We start from the raw sequence: 15,783 nt of genomic DNA, 5'->3' as shown, positions 1-15,783 counted from the left end.
ACCTGATAACAACTAATTGAAAGGTTAATCTACATAGCAGCCTGTGACAAAGTGGTACCCTCCCCTCCTCCCCCTCCTCCTCCTCCTCCTTCCTCCTCCACGGTAGACATCCCTACTTCAGTGTAGTGGAGCGGACCGTCGCCCCTTTACAGTCGCGCTCCCACAATCATCTTGTCAATTTCACTTTTTCTCTGCTCTGTCAACACCAGGAAATATCTTTACACGTCCACTGTATTCCCATTCTTCTCCCTCTCCTCATCTTCCTTTCCCGCACCCCCCCCTTCTCCTTTAAGGTTTGGTCCCAGCAGGCTACATTACAGTTTTATGTCATAACACCCCTATTAACATCAATCCCCTCAGGGCTTTTTAAACTCCCATTGATGTGATGTGGATAAAGGCTTAAATGTGATTGATTTCTGGCGTCAGAAACACATGCACTTACATACATGCATACACGTGTGTGCGTGTGTGTGTGTGTGTGTGTGTGTGTGTGTGTGTGTGTGTGTGTGTGTGTACATATATATATATATATATATATATATATATATATATATATATATATATATATATATATATATATATGTATATTTATATAGGTGTGTGTATGTTTGTACAGTATACAAACATTATGTATCGATTTTTTTTGTTTTATTTTATTTTATTATTATTATTTTTTACTTGAGCTTATCAAACACTGGTTAAAATGACCCCCAAAGGCAGCATGGGATATCACAGAGTAACACCCTAATCTGCTAATTAACTCCACCATGCCTAAGGAAGAAAGAAAAAGAGGGGACGAGGGGGGAGAGAAGTTGCTGGCAATAACGAAGATCACTGCTGCTCTCATATTTTTTTTTTCCAGCATGAGAAATGTCAGAAAGCTAATTTTTCACGAAGTAATACAGACGTAATTAGAGAGATAATTGGTAACTTCCCACCATCAGATTATGAGTACGAGCTGCACTGTAGCAGTGATGTTTAGGGGGAAAAAAAACCCTCCCAAATGGAAAAATCTCAACCCTTTCCTTAGGAAGAGGGAAACATTTTTAGTTCAGTCTGCAAGTCGTTAGTGTTGTCATTGTGCTGCGTCTCCATCAGATGCTCCCTCTTATTACCCTGACGGCTCTAATTGATGAGGATTCCATCTACGCCTGCAGATAATTTGAGGCACCGGGTTATAAAATGTGACCAAACAGGTGACATGGGCGTAACAAAGGTTTTGATTGGATGTATACAGGACACGCTGGAGGCACTGGCCAAACCTGCCCCAGTGTGTGTGTGTGTGTGTGTGTGTGTGTGTGTGTGTGTGTGTGTGTGTGTGTGTGTGTGTGTGTGTGTGTGTGTGTGTGTGTGATTATAATGAAAGCCACACTGGGGCCCAGCAGGTCCTCTGCTGCTTCAAGGGTCCAAGGATAATTTGAATCGGAGCATGTGCCATTGCAATCTACCCAACCCCCCCACCCCCACCCCCCTGCCCCAATCCCTGCCAACTGCCACACTGGTGTTCACAAACACTGCTGCCCATCTGTGGGGCAAAACACTGGCCAGGCCCCAGTTACTCCGCCGTCTGTGTTCCCGACTAAACATTCTGCTTCTATTTCACTTAGAGATCACAAAAGTCCAACCAACTTTGAAGACGATTCAATAGAAATGCAGCGAATGAGAAGAGACTCTGTAAACTGCTCCCACACATTTCAGAATGCTCAAGGAATCACCAAACTACGAGACCAATTCAAAAAAAATAAATAAATAGTGTGCCCATTATCTTTACTTTCGTGCATTAAATGAGAAAAAACATTGATGCCACAAGAAGTTTATATAAAAGAAAAGTACATTTAGTAGCTTCCTTATTGTGGCAGGCGCTCTCATTACTTGATCATGGCTCTCCCTCTCTCTTTTTGTGTTTGTGTTTTGCCATCTGTCATCTTGAGAGGCAAATGAACCAGCTGCCATGGAGTGTGATCTTGCCCAATCAGAAATGTGCTCCTTTTCAGAGCGCATCTGTGTGAAACCTTAAAAAAAAGCTGATGGAGAGAGAGAGAAAAAAAAAAGAAAAAAAAGAAAAGTGTCTCAAACTTGTTAATAACATTTTGGCTGGAGAATGTTTTCATCTCCTTGCCCCTGATTTGCATACATGCATAAACTATGCCTCATTACAGAAAACATCGCTCCCTAAGCAGTGAGTGTGGAAAAGAACAAATTTGATTCCTCCAGAACATAATGGAACAATATAGAGGATGTGATGTAACAGGTTATTCAAAGCAAACAAAAAAATTGCCTCTAATATATACATGTTTATAGAAACACACAAGGCACTGCCCACTGTGTGGCAGGGGAGGGGTATAGGGAGAGGAGGGGCCGCCCTCTGATCCCCCCCCATCGGCAGCACAGCTGAGTCTGAAGGATCAGCCTAATTTTCAGGGTCCTTCTAATGATCAGCGAGAAGAGCAATCGCTAATCCCCCGACTAGGAAAATCCTTCTCCTGTAGCACTGCAGTGCAGCTCCAAACCCCGAGACCCCCGTCAGGACCTAGACGGACAGCGACACTTGTGGGACTGAGCAGAACCAGGACAGGGATGGTGCTGGTCCTGTCTGAAGAATCTGGCTGTTTTATATTTTTATGAATGAATGAACACATACACACAAACTCTGTCTGTCTGGTTTTTGGGGGGTATCAAGTAAAGATGTTGGAAATAAAATCTTGCCTGAACTTTATAACACATCTAATACACTACATGGGACATTTGCAAATTTGTTTTGTTATTCATTCATTCTTTATACATCTCAGATCGCTCGTGGAAAACATTTGTACGGGGGACGATAAACAAGGAAGGTAGTTGGACAAGATTCCCGTCCATCGCATTCCAGAATTGGCTGGTTCTGAGATTTGGGTCAGTCGTTAAACCTCGCCTTGCTCATATGTGCTTTTGTTTTCACAAAATTCTTGCCAAAGCCTGTCAGGAATGAAGTTAAAATATCTTCTCCACAGAGAAAAACACTGTGTTTTGTTCTTTGCTCTACTTTTAGTGCCACCTATTTGTTTTAGTTTTTTTTATCTTTATTTGATAAAAGCAGCTCCTGTTGCAAGATAAGCTAATCTCTGCTAGGCTGCTAACAGCACCTGTTTCCCGGTTTGATCACAACTCGAAGAATGAATGGCCCCTGGAAACAATGCAGTTTTAGGACTGATTAAAACACTTTCTGCTGGAGCTTGACAAGATGGATGGGTGAGATCGGTATGGCACCTAGCCAGATGGGCGAGATTAGGTTTAAGTCTTGAGCAGCCCGGCTGCTTTTTATTTTTATTATGATTATTATATTATTTTTAATGTTTGAACAGCACAATCACCAGGAGAAAATGCAGCTACAATTGCTTGCAATCAGGATTACAACTCTCTCAAGGCTTGAAAAGAGCCCCGCTGCTTTGTGAAGGATGGCACTTGCAGTTTACACCATTAAAACACTGCACATTACTTCTGAGTCACCACACTGCCAGCTCATAGCTCAGGGGCTCCGATGGAGGTAATGCAATTAGCGGTGCGTATTGGCAAAGCGCTAACTGTTTTGGAAAATAGTCAGCAGAAGCCTAACTGCAAATAAAAAATGACTTGTCGGGTCTGCTTGGGAAAATGAACACAGACACTTAAATACTCTTCTTTTTTTTCCCACCAGAACTCTGGTTCATTATTACAGCCGATTTGAAACCATCAATCATGAACTTTCTGGTGACGCTTTAATGTGCCCACTAAAGGTTTTATATCACGGCCTCTTTTCAGATCTTTATTTTGTCATTTTAGAGTCCAGTGGAGCAGCTGCGCATGATCAATGGAGTGTCCAGAAACCAGCACATTTAGCCCTCTGTTGGCAGCCTCCTGTGATGCTTCATTGGACCTACCACATGTTTTTGGAAAGGGGACAAAAAAGGAGGCAGTCTCAGAGGGCAGAGCCAACTCCTGGCTTAGGGGGCATGGCCACTAATGTGGGAGAGGAATTAGTGCCTTTTTGTGACATCACAAAGGGTGGACATTTCTGTAAAGCGCTTTCTGGAGTAAAGAAAATAGATGGATTTAGAGCTTGGCACCAAAATTTATAATAATGATAATAATAACAGATCCGGAGTAACACAGCAACCTTAAAGTTTTGCCTTATTTGTAGTGCCTCATGTCGCAACGCCACATTCTCAATGATCTCCAGCTGCTGTCTCTACAAATGATGTGAACAAATCACCTCTCTGGCTAACATGTTGTTTGAATTGTATTAAAATGTGAGTTTTTCTTTATTGAACCTTGATAAAAATTAAAGTACAATATTGAATTATTTTTTACAGTAAAAAAAAAAAAGAATAATGAAAATAAAAATGAACATTAATTCCCAGAGTATACATGTACAGGTTTCTTATGGAAAGAAATAGACACATTTGGCGGCGCTGGGACGCGTCAGTGGTAGTCGGGCCTCTCGGGGAAGGTGCATCCCACCCGTCTGATGATGACGTTGGCAGCGTAGTGTCCGGCGCGGATGCACTCCTCCAACGCTTGCTCCTGCACCAGCGCAGAGAGGAAGCCTGGGTAGGGGGGAGACGACAAGGTCGAGGTCAACCCCCCTCAGTATCCCTCGCTTTCAAAAAAAAAAGTTGTTAGCTGAAGCAAGTTTCAAATGTGAGCCATGTGCTAATGAGAGCTGGAGAGAAGGGAAGCGGCGCCGCTGGCACAGCCGCGACAGGAAACGAGTGATGGCTTTTTCTCTCTTTCTCTCTTCCTTTCTTTTAATGCGGTGCCACGATAAGCTCACGCAGAGTAAAAAGCAGCAGGCTAAATGTCACGCTCATATAACCCGGAGACATTACTACACTGCATACTTTGCAGGTATCAAAGGTTAATTGGAAATGCACACAGGAGTCAAGCTGTGCCGACGATAATTCCCAGCCCCGTACCTCCCACAAAGGCGTCTCCAGCTCCATTAGTGTCCACGATATCGTTCTGGTCGATGTCCACCACCGGGAACATGGTCACCCTCTCACCTGTGGTGGAGACACAGGAGGGCGTTTAATTAACAGGGAGTGCTGCTTTGTCTGCTTTGTGTATTTCACACAATAACATATATGTATATATCTATATCTATAGATATGTACATATGTAGATATATGCATATATAGATATAGACATATAAGTATCTATCTATATACACATATACCGTATATACATAAATATACATACACACATATATGTATGGATATATATACATGCATAAGAGTATAAGAATGATAGGGAAAAGAGAGGAAGTTCCTTTTATGTCAGCATGCAACTTTAATTGAGAAGAAACAACTGGAGGCTGATTTATTGGGAGTGCATATGAAGAGGTCATCCTCTTTTGATACAGGAGGGAAAGATTTCATTTTTTGAAACAAATGCCTAACCAATCAACAATCGCTATGCTTGGGGTTAAATATGAATATGATCAGACTTTCTCGTGCAAAACACAAGACCTGTACTGTTATTAGGGTCTGAGCACTGAGTGTCGAGGACCTTCTTGTAATTGTTGAAACACCAGTGTGTGCAGTGGCAGCGTCCCATCTCCACGTGTGTAATGGAAGTTTATTATGATTAACACAGCTCACTTTACCTTTTAAAAGTTCTGACGGTTTGCATTTTGGACCATCTACCTTAACGTTGACACACATGCTCTGGGACATGTTTACATCTAGAAAGATTTTTTTCAGTAAAGTGTAAATCTGAGTGTGAATATTTGTAATCAAATTTGCTAAAAAAACAAACAAACAAACAAACAAACAAACAAACAGTCCAGCATAAAAACAAATCCGTCAGTTGTGATGGAAAGCGGCTAAAGGCACATTGGAGCCCCATCTGCATCTGCATCTGCATCTGCATCTGCGCGGCTTGGCTAAAAATCTTCCAGGAGCAACAGATGATCCCACGTCAGTGGATTACCGAGGGATCTCACGCGATAGGTGAGCGCGACGGTAAATTCAAAACAAGCCCTGTAGGTTCCCCTTCAAGTCCAGAATGGAATCCATTAAAACGAGGCTCCCTTTATTGTCTTCCGCAGATTATACGGCCTCAATTATCAGGAGCACATGGACTTCAAAGAAACATCCAAGTTTAAAGCAGGGCCGGTGGACGGACGGATGGGCGTAGAGAGAGAGGGAACAAAAAAATCGTCCAGATGACGAGGTCTGGAGGTGTGGAGTGATATTAAATCAACAACTTATGCCGGAACAATCTAAACCATGCGCGCCGTCTTCAAACAATCCCAGAGCTGCGGTGCCGACATGAGCTGACATGAAGGTTGGGGAGACAAAAAGACTGACATGTGGATAAAAGGCACACAAGGAGGCTGACAGATCTTCTACGGAGGAGGAGGAGTAGGAGGAGGAGAAGGAGGGGGAGAGAGATGGAAAAAAGGTTGGAGTTGAGAAAGAAAACATAAGAAACCTTCCGACAACATGAAAAAAAAGAAACATTTTTTTTAATGAGGCTTCCTGCTAATCTAAAAACGGCTCACAGAACATGTGCGTCTCTCTCGCCTTCTTACACGTTTGCGTCCTTTTCTCCCGCAGTGCCTCAGATACACAAACCTGCAGCACAACACAAGATCAAGACACGACAAAGTGTCCGCGTGTCACTGGCGCCGCAGGCCGCTGAGCCTTTCCACACCTTTTGCCTGTTGTTAGCAGGGAGAAAAGCCGCTGTAGCGCTCTAATAATAACAACAATAATGATGATGACGATAATAGTTCACGACGACGACGCAGGAATCCTTTTAGCTTTAGCTAATTAGCGGCGTAGCGACTTTGCTTAATTAATGCTACAGAGCAGGAATCCACCTCCCTCTTGAAAACGATTAGCCACAATGGCAAATGTGCTTACAATAAATTACAGCTCATCAGGTATCATTATTACACAGTAAGAGGAGGGGGGGGGACCTGGCTGGCTCGTGCACTTTTCTCAGCACACGTCTGACTGTTGATTAAACAAAAGAAATATAATAGCTGTGTAAACATGTTTATGGTGGTCGCAGCAGGGTTGCTCCAATCAGAGCAGCCGTCACATCGCTTCAGAAATTTTCTGTCGGGTAATTTGTTGCAAGAAACTTTTGTCTTTGCTTTTAGTCATTTTCATTGTGGGGGCAGTCAAACCCAGACCCTCAATTTCAGTCATAGCTTTGACATCAGAAAAACAAAAAGACAAGCAAATGAGTTGAAGTTGCACGAAAAAAGAGCTGTCTTTCGCAAAGTGCGGCGCGCTAATTTCAACGTGGGTTGTGATGTGCCAAATCTGCAGTTTCTCTTTCTTCTTCTGACACGGCTTTAAAGGTAAAACAGACATTAGACATAGAAAAGCAACTTCAGCTCAAGTTGGGTTAAAAACTTAGTGACCGCAGTGACCAGGTGGGGCCACAAAAGTTTGCTAACAAGGTTAGCATGGAGATCTTCTGTCTTGTTTCTGAATGAGACAATTTTATGCATATTACACACAGTTTTTCTTTTTAAACAGACATCCAAGATTTTGCCTCAGCAGAGACAAACTCCTTGACATCTCTGAAAGTTTCAGTTAAACGTTGGCACCCAGACGCTACTACTGGCGGCCAGAACCGCCCGACAAAAGCAGACAGTCTAACATTTCCCTTCCCCCCTGACACCGCAGCCAGGATTCTGTTCTTTGCGGCCGCGGGGAAGTTCACATCACCTCATTAATGCTAATTATTAAACTTGACGGACAAGTTTACACAGGTTACGCTCCAACCCCCTCCCCCCCCCATCTCTCTCTTTCTTTTCCCTCCCAACTGTCAGAAACGGATCCAGCTGGCAGGAGATGCAATTTACACAAAGGGTGGAAGCCTGGAAAAGTATTCTGTGTTGCTAAATGCTACTGTGGAGCCGAGGTCAGTCCACCTGTCAGCACAAGACGAGATTCCCGGCATTATTTTCAATCAATAAAACCCCAGCTGTAGTATTTCAAACTGCGGTTAAACACCAACATATTTTTTATTTTGGTTGATTAAAAAAAAAACAGAGGAGTGAAGAAGCAGATCGGCGTCAAGTACGTGGGAGTGAGAAAGCAGACACAGTGGAAAAGGTAACCGACAGTGAAGGGAGAGACGAAGTGAGAAGAAAAGGAGCAGCACAAAAAGACAAGGAACAAGAAGGAAAAAAAGATGCTGCAATTGTGCTTTTCTGCAAATTTACTTTCATAATTCCCTCATTACGACTCTCAAACGGCGGCGAATAAACTCCAGACATTCTTTCAACGGGCGTCTCTTTGAAACCAGTATCAATTAAAGCCATTTAATTATTGGCCATTCTCTTCAGACAATAGCAGCTTCACAGTGCAACATGCCGCTGCTTTTACTGCTGCTGCTACTGCTGCTGTCACTGCTGCTGCTGTTCTAGCGAGCCGAGCTGCACGCCTGCCCGCTGCACTTTACAATAACAACAACACAACCTCGGCTTCGTTGGAAAATGAGCGGGAACAGGGCGCCATTCCCACTTTGGAACGATTCTGCATTTCATTCCCAAGCCGCCGCCGCTGCTCCTGTTGCTGCCGCCGTCGCCGCCGCTGCTTTTACTGCTGGTGCACTCACTCATGTCGCTCTGACGGGAAGCAGGTAGATCAAATGTTTGGCAGGTGGCTAATATTAATATTTAATTTTCTCCCTGTCGCGGCGCGTTATCCGCACGGTTAAAACAATTAGCGCGGCCACGGGGACGTTTTAGCGAAGAGGCCTGAACCTGCCGTGCTTACGGAGGGGTGAGGGAGATGGGGGGCGGCGGGTGTAGGTGGGGCGCACCACCTCTTCACCTCACGTCAGAAACTTCTGGGAGAACAACTCTCTCTCTTTGTCGCTCTTTGCCTCTACCTCTGTCTCTCTGTCTCTTGCTCTCCCTGGAACGTTTCCCTTCCGTGTCGCTGCCAAGCTGCCGAGGGAAAAAAAACACAAAACCAAAAAAAAACAACGTTACCGCTTTCTTGGCAAGCGCGACAGGTTAGCGAGCGAGTTGACATTCAATCTGTTTTTCCTATCGTAAGCCACATCTTTGTTCACAATTTGGTTGGAGGGGAGGAGAAGAAGAAGAGGAAGAAGGAGGAGGGGGGGGGGGGGAGAGTTGGAGTTGAGGTGGGTGATGGGGAAGGGGGGAGGGGGGGGTACATATGCCTGTAATTACTGTAACCACAGGCAAAAAAGATCATCGCCAGTCAATATCCTCTCAGGGAGACATGAAAGAAAACACTTGAGCGTGAGATGCCAGCGTGGGGGGGTGAGGGGCTGGGTGGAGGCGGGGGGGTGAGGGGCGGGGTTGGTCACGGTGCACAACGCTAATTAATTTAGTCTACGGTGACGCAGCTGAACCACAAACATCCTGCTTCTCCTTCCCGACGGCGGATGTCCGGGTGACTCGGCAACATTTTCAAAACTGCTCCTCCAACTTTACGGACAAAATAACGACAGGAAAACACGAAAGGAAAAATGCGTTTCTGGTGAGACAAGCAGCATCGTTGTCCGTAACTCCACTTTCAACTCATGGTGACGTAAATGCATGTTTTTTTTGTTTTTTTTTATCAAAGTCAAAATGTGCCAGCTCAGCCCGTCAGTCAGTGAATTAGTCAGTCAGTCAGTCAGGCCCTGTTTGCACTTGGTCACTTGTAACTGTTTTGGGGGATTGGATCACGAGAACGGATCTCGAAGCATCTGTTCGCACGTAGCATTAACATGCGTCTGGAGCGTGCCATTTGTGATCGCATTACACCCCCGCATTCTGTTCACACGTCCGTGACGAATGCGTTTTTATGCGATGCGAATACCAAAACCACTTCCCGAGGTGGTTTTGGTATTCGGATGACAAAACGGATTTGGACTGTTTGCACTTGGTTACTTCGTGTGTTTTTTGCTGATCGGAATACGAAAAACGCATAAAATGACCAAGTGCAAACAGGGCCTCAGTTAACCAGCCAGTCAGTCAGTCCGTCAGTCAGTCAGTCAGTCTGTCACTCAGTCAGTGAGCTACTCAGTCAGTCAATCAGTCAATCAGTCAATCAGTCAGTGAGCTACTCAGTCGGTCCTGTCCACACGGGAACGTTTTTTGGTGGAAACGGTAAATTATTTAACCATTGCGATGTTTCGTCCATACGGCAACGGCGTTTTGGGTCCGCGAAACGGTATTTTTTGACAACGGTCCCAGAGTGGGAAAATCTGACAACGCTGTTTCCCCGTTTTCACATGGTTGCCGTCTGGACGGTGAAAACGGCTTTTCCTTGTAAAACGATGACGTCATCGCACCGTCACTGTCATGTGACCGTAAAAAACACGGCATGCAGCGGCACAAACAACAACGATAGCGGCGAGCGGAGTTGCCTTTGTATCGCAGGCGCTTCAAGATTTGTTGGCAATATTACTACACAACCTCAGACTCACTTTTTTTCAAGCTACTCGCCATTTTTGTTTTCTGTGTGTTTCGTGTGTAGCGGAAACGCCCTCTTTCTAAATCGTGGGTCCGGTGGCTGTGTCAGCGTCTGTGAACAGCGCCACCTTTCGGTGTGGCGTACGTACGCATTACATCGTTTTCACCCACCGTTCCGTTTCCATCTGCCAGCGTGTGGACGCAACTTTTTTCGACCCCGGGAAAGAAAAAAAACAGCAACGTTCCCGTGTGGACAGGGCCTCAGTCAGTCAGTCAGTCAGTGAGCTAGTCAGTCAGTCAGTCAGTCAGTCAGTCAGTCATTCCTCAGCAGCTGAATGGTCCTTTTATTAGACCTCCCCGCCGTCGAGGCCTCGCGCCGCAGTCGTCTTGATTACTGCTTTAATGGCGACAACGAGGGAAAAAAAACTATGGTGCAGCGACAGTGGCGGCTAAATAAAATCCACCCTCCCCACCCCGCCTGCTCCTGTTCTTAAAAGATACGTTTGAAGCACTGGTGTGATGAAAGGCAGCAAAATGAAGGGCGGGAAAGGGGAGGTTGGCAGGGGAGAGGGGGAGGGGGGGGGTGGTAGAACAATAACAAATTGACGTCTCTTTTTTTCGGGAGAGTGATTCCACGGGGGAAGGAATTCTTCCTCCCTTAATCACTTTAAAATGGTTTAACATGACACGCAGAGACTGGAAAAGCATCAAATCCTGTCAGGGGGACAAATTGCAGACAAAGTGAGAGATCAAGTTTATTAGAGCGCCGCCTGTGGGCCGATGGGAGATCTTTTAATTTTGTAGATGAAATCTGAAACACATTGTCTTTCATCCTGCCGCCATTCATGGTGTCATTTATATAAAGTTCACAGAGGGAAGGAGCGACGTGAGAAGTGGCGCCGGAATCATCCATCACACAACACAACAGATCCATTCTGAAATACTTTTGGTGTTCTTCCTTTTTTATTTTATTCCCCTCCCCCTCCCGTCTCATCAAATTGTTTCTTGAAAAACAGGCTTCCGAGAGTTAGACAGTGTCAATAGACGGATGAATGTGGCTTCGCTGCACTTGGCTGCTGGATTTACGACGCACCGTTTTACGCCTGCACGAGCTTGTCGAGATGTCGCGCTAATGACTAATGAATGATTTGGTGGTTTTGTGGCGGGAAAAAAACCAAACCAAACAAAAACAAAAACCCCAACACACACTGAACATTATTTTAGCTTTAACCGCGTTTAAGCAAGTGACTAACACTTGACTTGGCCCAGGATGCAGGGAGGCGAGGAAGGAACAGTAGCCAGAACCAGAAGAGCATGTAAAAGGAGTCCGCACCTAATAAATAGTTAAAGAAACCAGATGAACTGGCCAAATTTTCTCCGCTGTATTATTCACCTCATTATCCTCCTCCAGTACCAATAACCCCAATTTGGCACGCTGTCATAAATACTGCAAAGGCGTAACTGATACAGGCGTTCATGCGACCCGGTGACTAGATCTGCATCGGGAAAACATTTTCATTTCACACAACAACGGAAACATTTGCATATACTCAACGGCAAAATCAGTTGCTTTTTTTCAGTTCAATATTTGTTCAGTAAAAGTTTGCCGGTGGATAAAAGCATAGTGGTGAGTAAATCCTAATGTAAAGAGAGATACAAAACATAATTTCACTGCTCGGTGGTGTAGTTTTGTGCCGAATGCTTCAAAGAACAAACTGGCTCCCTGCACGTAGTTTCCCTGCGGTTTAAGCAGGCTGTGCTATCGTATCGCTATGTTAGCATCGTTAACATCGACTCGCGTTCGTTCACTGCTTTATTCTTGATTATGGACAGGAGGTGAGCTACAAGTTGGATAAAGGAATGCATAACACACTAGCACACTTCATGCAGGGGGCGCTGTGACACCGTTACTTCTGCAAAGAGCACAATGTGTTTTTCCGAAAGTGTAAAAATCATAATTATTATTATTCATTTTTAAAATCAGAATTTTGTTGGTCATAAATACATTTTATCCATTTCTAACAAAAAATGATTCTATGCACTCTTACTCGATGACATTGCTAATTGTTTACTGACGCTAGTGCTCGTCTACATTCACTCCGTGACGCGATGCTAACGCTCTGCGCCGCAGCTGCACCTCTCCGCAGCGCCCGGCGATACGTTGGGACTCTTTACCTGACGAGTGCGCACGTGTGCTCGTGCACGTCCAGCCGCAGCGGCAAGGGCAAAGAAGAGAGCCACCCCGCGGCTGGAGACAAAGGCAAAGGGCTGGCGGCGGTAATTGGAAACTATCGTCTCTCGCCGGTGCCGCCCGGAGCTGCGACCTCAGCTAAGTTATGAGGACTGGCTGTGCCCTTTAAAGCCCAAACTAACAAGTGCGTCCTGAATCAAAGGAATCTCCAATTGATTTGTGGAACAGCGTCGTCAACAGGCCTCCTCAAGGTCGCTTTGCCAGCATTTTGAAAAGAAGTAGGAGGACGTTAAAAAAAAAGAAAAAGAAAAAAAGGGCAGGATGTGAGAGCCAAAGCATTAAAAATTGCAGAGGTCTGGCCTGGAGTGCGTCCAAGACGAAGTTAGAAGTACTTCACAAATCAATTCCGGCTCTCTGCATCCCCCACATTTCTTTTGTGCCTCCTCGAAAATGACAGAACGTAGCGCGAGCGTTCTCTCCCCTCTCTCTTTTTTTTTTCATAACATCTGGTGTCAATATTTTGCAGGTTGACTTCAAAGAAATTTACTGATAGCATTTGGCTCTCCTCAGTCGGCCAAGCGCCGTCTATTTAAAGGCTGCGTCCTGCCCTCTTAAGAAGATGTGAGGCTGAGGGGCCGAGGGCGAAGGCACCCGAGAGGGGCCAAAGTTGGGAACGCTTGGAGTGCTGCTTCAAGTGCTGAGCCTTTTTTTATTTGCAGAAGTACGGGAATAAGAACAAAACAAAACAAAAAGTGAAAAGCGAAAAGAGGGCCTACCAACGGTTGCCACGGTGTCATCCTTGCCCTGGGTGAAGACCACCACTCGCTGCCTCTTTGCGTTTTCCTTCGGGAGGTTTTGAGCCTTCCTGGCGATCTCGCCGATGTCGTCGCTCTGTGAAGACAGCAGAGCGCCGGGTGAGCGTCAGCGAAAAGGCTGCAGAGCGTATTTACCTGATATATCGGACCGGTAACCAAATCTAGCAGTACGACCGACCTAGTAGTTCAGAATAGGGTGGCGCAAAGGCTTGTGATGTGGTCACTGATCCACTGTCAAAGTTTACCGTCGTACATTTCAGTGTGAGTTGTTTTGGGCCCGTTTTCTGCGAAACAGCAGCACGACAACATTTGCTGCCGGTGAGCAGCGCCTCCATCCTGCCAAACTCGGCAGAACAACAAGAGGTTTGCGTTCTGCACTTTGCTCCGCTTTCTCCGTGTTTTAGAGAGCATGTGCGAAATCAATAGGCCCCCGAAAGCCAGCCCTTTGTGACATCACATGGGGAATCAACAACTCTCCCGAGTTTAGTGACCACACCTTCCCCACCCTCGCCAGGTGGTGGCTCCACCCCCTGAAACCACCTCGTGGGAGGTCCAATCATTGGTCAGTTTGAGGAGGAGGCTGCAAACGGAGGGCTAAACAGCGCCCCCTCCAGGTGCAGAGAGGTCGTTCTGATAATTATTAATAATGCCTGGCTGCTGCTGCTGCTGCTGCTGCTGCACAAGAAGAAAATTAATAATCTGAAAACGGCTCCAACATGAGATCTTTAATCAAACACTTACAAGAGTGACTGAGAGGGACCTGATTCCCCCCCCCCACCCACCCACCCCCTCGCCGCCCACTGGTCCTTGCTGGGAGATGGAGCGATAATAAAGCCGCCAGAAGGGCTTTGAAAGAGCTTCATGACTAAATCAATAGAGCCGCTCGATGATGATGATGATGATGATGATGATGATGATGTTCCCCGTGTGTTTACAGGACGGCCTGTAAAATAAGTGAGATGGAGAGGACGTCACATAAAGACACGTTTCTATCGCCAGCTGAGAGGTGTAACGCCTCCTGCACAACCCCCCACCCCACCCCCCCGACTCCCTCTCTCTCTCTCCGCCCCCTCCTCCCACCCCCTCCATCTGAAACAGGCCATCTCGCCGCACACAGCATCTGCCCAGACTGGATCTTCTCGCCTGGAGACGACTGAACTCTCCCCAGTGCTTTGCCTTTGATCATGAGAGGATAAAAAAGGAGGGGGAAAAAAGCCCACACCTGTCAGTGCTGCTTTATTATTAACTCATCATGATGTACTATGAGCAGGTGGAATGTCTTTATCGCTGCCTCGCAGTGGGGCGGGCGGGCGGTAGACTCTCTCTCTCTCTCTCGCTCCCGCCCCAGAGTTCCAGGCGGCTGAGGAGGCAGAGCACCGAGGGGTCGGCGACGCCTCCAGCATCCGAATCGAAGCCACTGCCGGAGCGCCTTTCAGAGTTGGGTCGGGAGGTGGGGTGGGGTGGGGTGCAAACACCGTGGCGGGGGTGGCGGCGGCGGGAGTAATCAGAGATAGGCTGCGGTATCAGCGGCCCCGCGCCGACTCGCTCCACTCACCAATGAGTCTTTTTACACCTCTAAACTGCTTCCCAAATGTCCTTTAATCAGCCCTGAGAGCTCCGCCGAGGACCGCCGGGCCCGCCGGGAGGAAAACATGCCTCTAACACTCTAAGTAAGTGCTAATGGTGAGGTTAATATAGTGGCTGTTAGCAGCCGATGGGCGGAGAGGAGGAGGAGGGGGAGGAGGAGTGGAGGGAAAGGGAGGAGGGGGGGGCAATTTGTCACCACGACTTGATGTAACCACAAGCACTTCTCCAGACGATGGCTGCTAAAAAAAACCGCAAGGCGCTTCGGAATGTTGTCACCCTCTGCTTTTATGTTCAGGGGAGACATTAGTCCTTATATAATATGCGTGCATACATATATATATATATATATATATATATATATATAGTCAGCAAAAGCATACACACATCAGGAAAAGAAAAACTTTACCAAATTTATTCATCACAAGGGATTTATATATTATATATTATATTAAATTATATATTAAATAAATAAATAAATAAATACATAAATAAATACATGCATAAATAAATATTTATGCACGCATATATATATATATATGTATACACATATATACACATATATGTGTTTCCATAAACTGGGTTTGAAGCAGGAGGAGCAAGACACACACATGGCTGCTCAAAGAAAGAAAAAAGCAACAGGACAAGTTGGTAAAGAGGGTAAATACAACCAGAACACAACAAAAACCAATCAAAAAAGCTGTTGAAAAGTTAGAATTCCTAGGAAAAGAAATAATGTGGGAAACGGCAATATTCACACCATCGCTGATGTGTTTTGT

At 45.7% G+C, this 15,783-nt stretch overlaps 1 protein-coding gene across 3 annotated transcripts in view; it reads right to left on the bottom strand.

The window, feature by feature from the left end:
* Positions 1-4,241: 4,241 nt before the first annotated feature.
* adkb (adenosine kinase b) overlaps positions 4,242-15,783 on the bottom strand; it is a 123,759-nt gene continuing 112,217 nt past the window's right edge. For 2 of the 3 annotated variants that reach the window (XM_076016233.1, XM_076016234.1), the window contains exons 9-11: positions 13,382-13,496; positions 4,932-5,018; positions 4,242-4,562 (exon numbers count right to left, since the gene is read on the bottom strand). In XM_076016233.1, the coding sequence (XP_075872348.1) occupies positions 4,438-4,562; positions 4,932-5,018; positions 13,382-13,496 (327 nt within the window). In that variant the 3' untranslated portion in view covers positions 4,242-4,437. The remainder of the gene's footprint in view (positions 4,563-4,931; positions 5,019-13,381; positions 13,497-15,783) is intronic. The other variant, XM_076016235.1, reaches the window with a different exon arrangement.

Source organism: Nelusetta ayraudi, unplaced genomic scaffold (assembly GCF_046127955.1).
Source record: "Nelusetta ayraudi isolate G7.1 ecotype Tasmania unplaced genomic scaffold, CSIRO-AGI_Nayr_v1 ptg000220l, whole genome shotgun sequence".
Taxonomy (NCBI): Eukaryota; Metazoa; Chordata; class Actinopteri; order Tetraodontiformes; family Monacanthidae; genus Nelusetta; species Nelusetta ayraudi.
The sequence above is the reverse complement of the archived record's forward strand: the minus strand, read 5'-3'. Positions and strand labels throughout refer to the sequence as shown.